Source organism: Coregonus clupeaformis, unplaced genomic scaffold, assembly GCF_020615455.1.
Source record: "Coregonus clupeaformis isolate EN_2021a unplaced genomic scaffold, ASM2061545v1 scaf0722, whole genome shotgun sequence".
In the NCBI taxonomy this organism is placed as follows: Eukaryota; Metazoa; Chordata; class Actinopteri; order Salmoniformes; family Salmonidae; genus Coregonus; species Coregonus clupeaformis.
The window spans coordinates 220,116-230,925 of NW_025534177.1; the positions used below are offsets into that span (position 1 = coordinate 220,116).

The window sequence follows — 10,810 nt, forward strand, 5'->3', positions numbered from 1 at the left end:
TGTTGTCCAAAAGGCCAACTCGCCGAGCACAGTTTGATGTAGTTGGATCATAGGAATATAAATCGATACATCAATGTAGTAGATGGATCGTTACACCCCTAGTAAAAACACTCCAGTGCGCAAAACAGGGGCACTGGAAAATACAAGGCACACAGGGAATATTCCCAGCGATAAAAAATACATGGAGCTCCACCGAGCTTCTCTCTCCTCCACAATAAACAATCCCACACAAAGACAAGGGGGCAGAGGGAACACTTATACAGGTACTAATGAGGTGATATGAACCAGGTGTGTGTAATAAACAAGACAAAACAAATGGAATGATGAGATGAGGAGCGGCAGTGGCTAGAAGGCCGGTGACGACAAACGCCGAAGCCTGCCCGAACAAGGAGAGGGGCAGCCTCGGAGGAAGTCGTGACAGATACTGTATATTTTGAAAGAATAATATATTTCCCTTGACAGAGTAATGCTGAATGTAAAAAATGGCTCAACTTACCCCACTCTCCCCTACACATGATGCAACATTTGTTTACGATTGACAGATAATGTTTAAATGCAAAACACTTTATTTTGTGATGGGGCCCTCAGCTCAGTTTGGGAACCTTAATCCAGGCTGGACAGCAGGAACTCAACCTGTATTTCTAGATTCCCCATCACCTCCCCCGAGAGCCTCTCTGGGCTTTCATAGATTGACTCATTGAGGTTGAAGATGGATTGTAGCCATGCCTTCATCTGGCCCTGTTGACAACAGACACATCATCAACTATGAGAGAGAGAGAGAGAGAGAGAGAGAGAGAGAGAGAGAGAGAGAGAGAGAGAGAGAGAGAGAGAGAGAGAGAGAGAGAGAGAGAGAGAGAGAAATGTACCTTAACGAGGAGGTAGAAGTTCTCAGCAGCCTCTGTCCAGGCTCCTCCAGGAGGGTCAATCCTCATTATGACTTGCAGGAGCAGATAAAGGAAGCTACCAGGCTTCTGGAGAAGGAACAGGGGACATGAGTGAGTGTCTACAGATCTGATATGACAACAGTGTGTATAGCATAGATAAACAACAGGATGTTCCATTCTTAGGGCCACTTACAGATATAGGAAGAGATGTCTTTCCTTCTAGAAGGCTTAGTAGAACGAATTCATAAAAAACATCTGCGAAGTTGATGCGGTCAATCTGAAGTCAAACAAATAGGATAATTACATAATCTTCATTGACAAGCACTTTAGAAAGTCTCATTGAGTAGATGTTAGATGAGAAGACGGTGCCTGCAGCTAACGCTCAAGCTTGCATGTAGACCTACTCCTACGAGAGCCATCTCCTGCTCTAGTCGCTCCCTGTTTTCTGGCTCATTAATGAAGTTCACCAGTAGGTCGTAGGCCTGCTGAAACTGCCTCACATCCTCAAAACAAAACAATCATAAAATTCCTTAAAACTTAGATAATAAACTCAAAGATTCAGGTCTGTAATTCAAAGGGCCTCCGATTGTTTGGCTAGTATGACGTTGAAACTTCTCAACTAAACCCTATGAATCACTGTTGCCAAAGGTAACCCACTGTGCAAGAACTGGTTTAATCAATGTTGTATCAATAGAAAATGTCAATGTGATGATGTTGAATCAAAGTGGGAAACTGATTGGATTTGAAAGAAGTCATCAACGTAAGGGAATTTCGTCTTTTAACCTAAATCCAATTACGTTAATTTTGGGGGGGATTTCACATTGAATTCACATTAGTTGACAACTCAACCAAATGTAAATCAAAACGAGACGTTGAAATGACATCTGTGCCCAGTGGGAACTATATATCTGGTCTGATGAACGTTGCACAATTATGTAATTGGTTACCTGCTGGTTGAGCTCGGATAGTCCACTCAACACGATCCTCCCAGCGTGGGTGAGGTAATTGAGGGAGGTACTGTCAGAGGATGTCAGAGCCTGTGAGAACAAGACAGTACATTTAAAAATAGTCCAGAAATGTTCATGAAGTGAAATACAAAAAGTGCTAAATTCACATTTTCTCACCTCCATAGCACGTCTGATACCGGCCAGCCTCAGAGAGAAGTTGGTTGTCCCTTGGTTTTCAAAGTAACGCCTGTAAATAGAAATGTTCAATAACAAATGTTCAACCTAAGAAGCTAAAACATCAGTGCCATGAAATTAAGAAATCATTTTATGTTAGCCTATATTATAACTGCAGGATTCAGAAAGACCATACCAATGTAGGATCTTAATTTGATCACTCTTTTGTTGCTGAGAATTTTCCTGCATGGCAGGAAATGCAAACTTGTAGCGTATTTGGAATTTTCAAGTTTGTAATTTCCACTTTTAAATTTTAGACTCGATTTGCCCTAACGAAAAATGTATCCTGTTGCTGCAGGATTATTTTCCTGCTGTAGCAAACTGTCTCAAATTAAGATCCTACATCTGTATAACTAAAGCAAAGGTTTTTACTATAGATGAACACATGAAAGCGAACCCACCGCAACTGGGGCACATCTGCAGCATTATTTTGCTCCTCCACAAACTCCTCCTCAAACTCCTAAAACAGACATCACATTAACTTAAACTCTACTAAACTGCATTTCACCTGCAACATCAACTGAAGCAGACAAAACATTCAGTGACATCATAACAATACTTTCATCTTGACCTAACAACTTGACCCTTGACAGACAACACAAACCTATCGATACCAAAACAATGACACACACCTGTACACACAAGTACAAATGAAATAAGAATTATTGACTGTAGAAAGAGTTTTACCTGAGGAGTGCTGTCAGGGGTCTGGTCCTGGTCCTGGGTGGAGTGGTAAGGTGGAGGGGGACTGGGAGGGGAATCGGAAGGGAAAGGGGGGAGGCGTAGAATTCTGGGGGAACTGGTGAGAGGAGCCAGAGGACGGCTCATGAGGGGGTGGTGATGATGTCAGAGGTGGAGAACTGATATGACATCATCTCATCCCCCTCTCCTGGTACCCCTCCACTGTGGTGGAGATATCCACCTGCTGTTTAACACACAACATGTGACACTGTCAGCCCAACACTGAAAACCACCATATTGAAAACCCCTCAACCAAACACTGAAATAAATCATAACACAGAGAAACAACGGGGTGTACCTGGGCATCCTCATAATAGGTGAACTCAGACCTCCTCTTGACAAGGCAGGACATGAGTCCATGGATCCTTCTACCAAGGAACTAAAAATGAGGCAAGAGATTAGAACGTGTAATTTCATTTTCATGTCATTTTACATGTATTTATTCAAATAGGTAAATGGACATTTGCCACTTTACATTTTTTTCTGTGAAAAATTGCCTGACTGTACCTTAATACCAGTCAGCTTCTTGTTGGTGAGGACCACCTGGACGAGACCCTTTAAAAGAGACAGAGAAACATTACATTTCATCCAGGAAATATAAGTAGACCTATAGCATGTGCGTCATTTGACACAAATCAGGTGCATTTGAGACGAAAGACCAGTTGAGAATCTCTCACCCATGGGTCCAGGATTTTTTCCTGGATGACTCTGCTCCACCACAGCTGCTTCTCTACTCCCCTCACAATGCACAGGTGATGCATGTCCTCTTCATTTTGCTATAAAGAAAAAACTCCTTCAGTCTCCAGACCTCTCTCTATATGTTAGCTGTAGATGTCTATAACATTTGGCAGGTGATTTCAGTTCTGAGTATAATCCCTGGCAGTGATATAGAGCCCACATGATGTTCGTACGACAAGTTTCCCCTAGGTTTCAATTAGGGACAGACATACAAAAGAAAACCCAGAGACAATTGGGAGTTCAAATACACAGGTGTGTTCATAAATGTTAAGAATATGTCTGAAGTACCTGCACTCGTCCATAATGGATATTCCAGTAATGGAAATGAAACGAACCCCAGTTCCCAACCAGCTGCAACTTCTCATAGGGAAAACCAGAGTCTTCCCTATTTGGCTGAAAAACAAAGACATCCCCTAATTATAGAGATTGCTCTGTGATTAATAAGACACACAATTGTGGAGATAGAGGACATGGTAATGTGTACTATTACTAATCAGCTATGACTGTCTAATAATGTGATTGACTACCTGTGAATGGCTATCTGAAGGTGCTGACAGTTCGTCAAGCACTAGCCTCCCAGCTTCAGTGAGGTGAATGGTAGGCTCCTCAATAACCAATTTGGAAGTCTGTGAAAAAAAAGGGAACAGGGTAAAGTAAATTCTCCCTATAAGATCAGATGAGCTTTGGTTAATAATGTGTTTGGTTACCTGTGTGTTTAACACTGCAAGCTCTGTTACCAGCATTCTCCCAGCACGAGTGAGGTAGTAGACTGGTTTGGCCTTGGAGAAGACAGGCTATGAAGACAAGGGAATATGTTTTTTCATTATGTGGTTTTATAGAAAACTAGTGACTTGATGTTAATCTTTAATATCCTCTAAAGACCAGAGAGTATCAGAATGGATAGACTCACAAAGATAGGAACACACAAGGGTCCAGACCAAGGGATTAAAGCCAGACAGGACCGGTGCCCAACCTCCTCATCCACATACTAAGGAACAAGACAGGATTCAATTAAGAGTCAGTTTGAATGATAGACAGGTAGCCTATAGGACTGACAGACTGGAATAGGGAGGATCGCAAGAGGAGGCCACTGCATGATAGATTCTGAGACACTACACAGGTCTGTGTTGAAAGGTTAAGGAAACATCTGAGGTACCTGCATATGAATGGCTACCTGTTCATTTTGAGAGGACAGTTCATTCCATACCATCCTCCTAGCAGGAGTGAAACAGATGAAAATGGGCTGCTCCACTGTGAATATCTGTGAGAAAATGAGGGAACGAACATCAAAGTATTTCACTACCGTAGTGGATACTGAAGGTAATCCTGCCTATTAGATCAGATGAGCTTTGTCCAATAATCTGCATGGTTACCTGCGTGTTTAACACTGCCAGCTCTCTCACCAGCATCCTCCCAGCTTGGGTAAGGTAATATGTTGGCTGCAGTTATAAAAAAATAGGAATATGTTTCCAGAAATGTATTTCCATATTGTTCTTCAGAAAACGTCATGTTTATGTTTAAAGTACATAAACCAGTTTTAAGACCAGAGAGAAGACCAAAGAGTATCAGAATGGATGGACTTACAGAGCTGGGAACCCACAGAGGTCCAGACCAAGGGATTAAAGCCAGACAGGGCCGGTGCCCAACCTCCTCAACCACATACTAAGGAAGAAAATCAGAATTAATTAATGAGTCAGTAAAATGACAGTTTGAATGACAGATTGTTATTGAACCAATCCTGCTAATGAAGCAGTATTGTTATAGCCTGGGTGCCAGTCTGTTTCAGCTCTCTGTCCACTCCTTATGGGATTGTGATGCCAATATCATATTGCCACGATGGAATTGGCAAGAGAGCGGAAAGACTGGCACCCAAGCTATTGATAGGGCTGCAGCATTCTTACCTGAACAAGGACTGGGTCCTCCTGGTCCAGGGTGGGCTCATTATCTTTATGAAAAACAATAAAGGATTGTTTTCTCTAAGTTTAAGAAATACTAGCTACAAGACACCAGACATCTGTCCATGTAGTTAGGCTGATCATATATTTACTTGTGTTTTATATTGAATGACATCAAATGTATTTATGTGTCTGCATAATGTACCAACATGTTCAATTAAACCTAAAGCAAGGGTTTGGTTTCAAAGGAGCAAGTTTGTTTGTTGTTGTTAATCTAGGGCTACACTGTAAAAAATGTCATCACCATGATTGCTACCTAAATGACACCCTATTCCCTATTTAGTGCACTACTTTTGACCAGCGCCTTTTAACCATAGAACTATGGGTCCTGGTCAAAATAAGAAATAGGGTATTGGGTGGCATTTGGGACTATTACTATTTAGACATTGTCAAATATGTAAACTTACCCTCCTCAACCGTGACAACACGGTCCACGCTCTCCACGGTGGCCAGTGCATCCTCACCGATACCGTAATATTTGCTATATGTGGTCCTCTGTAGCTCAGCTGGTAGAGCACGGCGCTTGTAACGCCAAGGTAGTGGGTTCGAACCCCCGACCACCCATACACACAAAAACTGTATGCACGCATGACTGTAAGTCGCTTTGGATGAAAGCGTCTGCTAAATGGCGTATATTATTATTATTATTAAAGTAGACTGCCGAACCAGTCGCAAACAACAGGTCAGCTGCACACAGAAGCGACCTCTTGCGGAGGAATCTCAGCGGGGTCGCTTTCAACAAACGACTGAACATAGACCTACTCATTATCGCTCTACATACTGCAGTGATTTTGACTGAGTTCAAAACCATCTGACAATTCTTTCTTAGAATTACAGGGATTTATAGGGACCATTAATATGTCAAAGTATTCCATAAGTCATGGTTGGCTATGTCACAATGGGATGAACATGTTTATCAAACTGATTAAAAAAACACTCAACAGTGACATCAATTAAATTGAATTTTGAGCATGATTTGGGAGTTTATACAATTGTAAACTATGAAACCGTTGTTTAGAGAACAGTAGGAGTATAACCATTTAGAAAATACTGTATCTATGGCTCTGAGTAGGAGTAGAAGGGACAGCGTCACAATGCGCTCGCCATGGTTCTGAAAAAGAACGTTCATCAGCTCTGTGATGTTCTAGGTGGAGACACTCACTGAACCACTCACTTTCACGTTCAAGGTGTCAAAGCGTTCAACCAACATGCATTGGACTAAAACATCATTCAAATAGTTACTAAAAAGCCTACAGATATGTTTTACATTATTATTTTAAATCTCCTGCATAAATCAGCTGAGATAGCCTACTCTTCTCATCTCTTCGCCCTCCTGCCCTGGTGGTTATATCTGAGCGTTTTGATAACTGATTGATAATTTGGATTATTCATATCCAAAGTGAAATGCTGATTGTGTCATATTTATAATGTAGGCCTAGTAGCCCACGTTTCATGACATAACCCTAATCCTAAAATAGACTAAAATTGAAACCCTGGGCGAGCACACAAGCTCTGGCTGTACAGCCGGCAACAATAATACATCCAAAGAGGGTGGCTGTTGAGGAAAACCAGTACACCAACACAAATCTTCATTAGGAGATAAAAGTAATCAGAGGCTAAAAGAAAATGGCAGACAATAGAAATCGAATGCGTATGTTACGGCTGGTTAGTGTTTTAATTACGAAGGACTCCCACAAATCTATTGTCTCTCTAAAAAACTGTAGGCTGCATATTGGTGGTCAAAGTGGTCGAAACGGTGTAGTGATCCTCGCTAATACAGTGAGCCACTGATAGCTCCATTGAACCATATGCGTTGCACCCCGAAGTTAGCGACAGAAGAAGAGATACCATTGCCGCGAATGACGACAGGAGAAGAAACGGTCACTACCTCAAGAAGTCTGATATGAAGCTGAGCTGAGACTAGGTATGTAACAATGAAATGTCGTCCAATTGAGTACTCACTCTCTTCAACTTTAAATCTTGAAATCAATTATTTGTTTGTGCGTGTGAACATGATTTAGTGGGTGAATGTAAACTCAGCTGATTTCGAACAGGTAAGATGTATTCCAAAGAAATGAACATAAATACAGGAAATGTGGCAATAGAAGTAGGTATGTTTCTGTAACTGAGAGTAGAGTTATTCAACCAACATGACCATTTGAATTGTTTAAGGTTTCAAAGATGTCCCGTAAGAGACCTTTGCCAGGACAAAAGCCAAACCTTTTATTTTAGTTAAAGAACCAGCCAAGTGAGAAAAGACAGACAAACACACTGACAGAACAGCCAGAACGATTGATAGAAACGACAGGACAACAGACAGAGGAGCAACACAAAGGACAGAGAGAGCAGGAGACAGGACAGACTGACAAACAAGCAGAGGAGCAACAGACAGGACAGATTGACGCCCATGCAGAGGAGCAACAGACAGGACAAATAGAACAACCAACAGGGCAGATGGAAGAAGACACAGAGGGACAGAAAGAAGAGACCCCCCAATCCAACAGCAGGGCCAGAAGAGTCGTGCTCTGGCTGGAGCAGCAACATATAGATCCATTTTCCAAAATGAGTGGACCTCTTCATGGCCATGTATTACCAGAGGGAGCCTCAACACGCACTACTGGTGTGCAGTCTGCCGTATTGAAAACTCATGTTGCCACCAGGGTGTGACAGATGTAGTGCGCCATATAAAAAGCAAAAGGCCACCAAGATAAGCAACGAGCTCTCCAGTCCACAGCCACAATATCCCAATATGCAATGGCCGTTCCATCTGTTGGGGGTATGTCTGCACAAGAGGTTAAGGTATGATATGTGTAATGATTCTGTCAAGGTTCAGTCAAGAGTTTTGTGTTCTAGTTGATCACGGTAAAGTCATGGTTGATAGTTTTGACTAATTTGTGGTTTGTATTTCAGTGTAGTACAGTCCAGTTTTCTTAATTTGAGATCTTAGTTGCTGAATGTGTTTTTTACCTGTGCCCTATTATCGCAGGCGTCTATTTTAAATAAACTATGGTCTTTTGGGAGGATTAATAATTTTTTACTTCTTACAGACAAGAAGGGCTGAGGTCAAAATGACAGCTGGGTTGGTAGTTCACAACGTCCCCCTAGCCTTTGCGGACCACCTGGGGCCTCTCCTAAAAGAATGTTGGAGATTCGAAGACAGCGCAGGAGTACAGGTGTGCCAGGACTAAGTCATCCTGCATTACCAATGAAGCACTGCACTATTCACACAGGAGCTTGTGAAGGAGATGAAAAAAGCCCCTGTATACCCTTGTTACGGATGGGTCGAATGACACTGGTATTTCACAAACTATTTGAGATTTTTCTCATCTGCAAAACATGTGCTTTGTGTATTTTTAAACATCTAATAACATGAACATCTGTATGATTCTAACTTGTCATTGTAGGAGTGGAAAAGATGAACCCGCTTACTGTCCGGGTCTTCATGGGCAGCAAAGTTGTCCACCAGTTCTTAAATATGTGCACAACAAGTGGGAGGAGATGTGGGACAGCAAGTGAGATCTTCACCAAAATTAACTCCACCATAGAGGAGCATGGCATCCCTTGGGAGAACTGCATTGGTCTCTCAGTTGACAATGAAGCTGAGAACATTGGACCACGTAATTCCATTGCCTCTAGGGTGCTCCAGAAGCATCCCAACACCTATATTCATGGTTGTCCTTGTCATGTGGCACATAACACCGCCAAAGCTGCAGGAGTGGGATTTTTTAATAAAGTGAGTTAAGGCCTGATTTATCTTTACATGTAACTTTTTATTTGTATCCTAATTACGTGCATTGACTGAATGTGTTATGATTGATTTATGCATTGCAGGTGTCCGGTTCTGATTTGGAGGATATGGTAGTGGACATCGGTTACTGGTTCAAGGGTAGCACAAATCGGAAAGGATACCTGTCAGGTATGCATGTTTGATACTATTAATGTAATACTGAAATGCTGAGCTGTAGAAAATATATGATATGGATTTAATGTCTAAAACAGAGTTTTGTGAGCTCCATGAAGCGGAGTACATGGAGGTCCTCCTGCTAGTTTGGCTAAGCCTTGACGTTGTGTGACCAGGATCCTGAGGCTGTATGAACCTCTGGCCAGCTACTACAAATCTGCTAGTATGGTCATCAATTTTCAATTTCATTATGCAGCAACTACATGGATTGTTAGTCACATACTTGTATTAATGACAACCTCTTGTTTTGTGTTATTTATTGATTGATTCAAGATGAAAATCAGGCCAGGTTCAAGAGACTTGTGCAGACAGAGAGGGTTCACTGACCCCATGACAGAAGTGTACCTGCTGTTCTTCCAAGCCACCGTACCAACTTTCACTTCTTTCAACTTGCTGCTTCAGAGAGAGCAGTCATCAATATTTTTGTTACATGATAAGGTGGGATTGGATTTTGCAGTTTTTTTCCATTCTGTGTATCTTGCTGATATCTGCTGGGATCCTCTGAAACAGATTTCACCAACTATTTTTGTAAATGTCTGTTATAGATGGTGAAATTCGTACGCAAGCTATGTTCCAAGTTTATGGTTCCAGCAGCTCTGCAGTGCCATGGGGAGCCTTGTGAAATTGCCTTTGAAGAAAAGGCAAACCATTTACCAGGTTAGTATTTGACTATTATTATGATCAAACACTGTGATATGTGATATTTAGCCTTGTACCTTATACCGATATGCTGTATTGGGTTCACAACCAGGGCTAAACTTAACAGATTACTCGACGAGGGTGACATCACACCACAGCAGGTGGATTCATTCCATGAAGCTGTGTTGTGTTTCCTGACAAGTGCTGTGGACTATGCACTTAAGAAGCTGCCACTGGAAGAGCCACTGATCAAGCACGCACAATTTGTAGATGTACGGCAGAGGGCTGAAAGTGACATCGAAGATGTCCTGTACTTTGTTGAAAGGTTAGTTTTTTTTCTCTAATTATTGTCTATCATCTTAGCTAAAATACCCTGTGTTTTATGATGAGGTGTGTTCACTCCTAAACTGCACATGAGATATTCTTATGTGGCTTCTCCTCAAAGATGTGTATGAACTGCTGCTGGTTGATGACTATGTACCTAAAACGTAACAACTTGTAACTCTACTTTCATAAATAGGTTTCCCCATCTCCTCCCATACCATTGGCCAGAGGAGCATGACCTTCTGGGTGAGGAGTTTCTAAATGATCAGACCATGCCAATGATATCCCTGCAGGACTAAACTGAAATGGAAAGCTTCTGGGCTGAAATGGCAACCCGGAAGCATAAGGTAAAATTTTTTTTTCCTTTTTTGTCTTTCCTTTTGGCAG

General features: G+C 41.8%; 1 protein-coding gene and 1 long non-coding RNA gene across 2 annotated transcripts; both read right to left on the bottom strand.

Annotated features, from left to right (window-relative positions):
• Positions 1-548: 548 nt before the first annotated feature.
• On the bottom strand, positions 549-1,343 carry LOC123485543. The gene is made up of 3 exons (XR_006659044.1): positions 1,078-1,343; positions 867-971; positions 549-738 (listed from the first exon to the last, which is right to left on the bottom strand). It is a non-coding gene; the product is annotated as an uncharacterized LOC123485543 (long non-coding RNA).
• Positions 1,344-2,936: 1,593 nt separating this feature from the next.
• LOC121557790 lies at positions 2,937-6,036 on the bottom strand. Its single transcript, XM_045216492.1, has 13 exons — positions 5,907-6,036; positions 5,446-5,489; positions 5,129-5,206; positions 4,918-4,983; positions 4,719-4,805; positions 4,455-4,532; positions 4,252-4,338; positions 4,072-4,170; positions 3,833-3,937; positions 3,484-3,582; positions 3,314-3,361; positions 3,105-3,185; positions 2,937-2,990 (listed from the first exon to the last, which is right to left on the bottom strand). The coding sequence occupies exons 4-13, from the start codon at positions 4,951-4,953 to the stop codon at positions 2,937-2,939; spliced, it is 774 nt and encodes a 257-aa protein (XP_045072427.1). The 5' UTR covers positions 4,954-4,983; positions 5,129-5,206; positions 5,446-5,489; positions 5,907-6,036.
• Between the last annotated feature and the right edge of the window lie 4,774 nt (positions 6,037-10,810).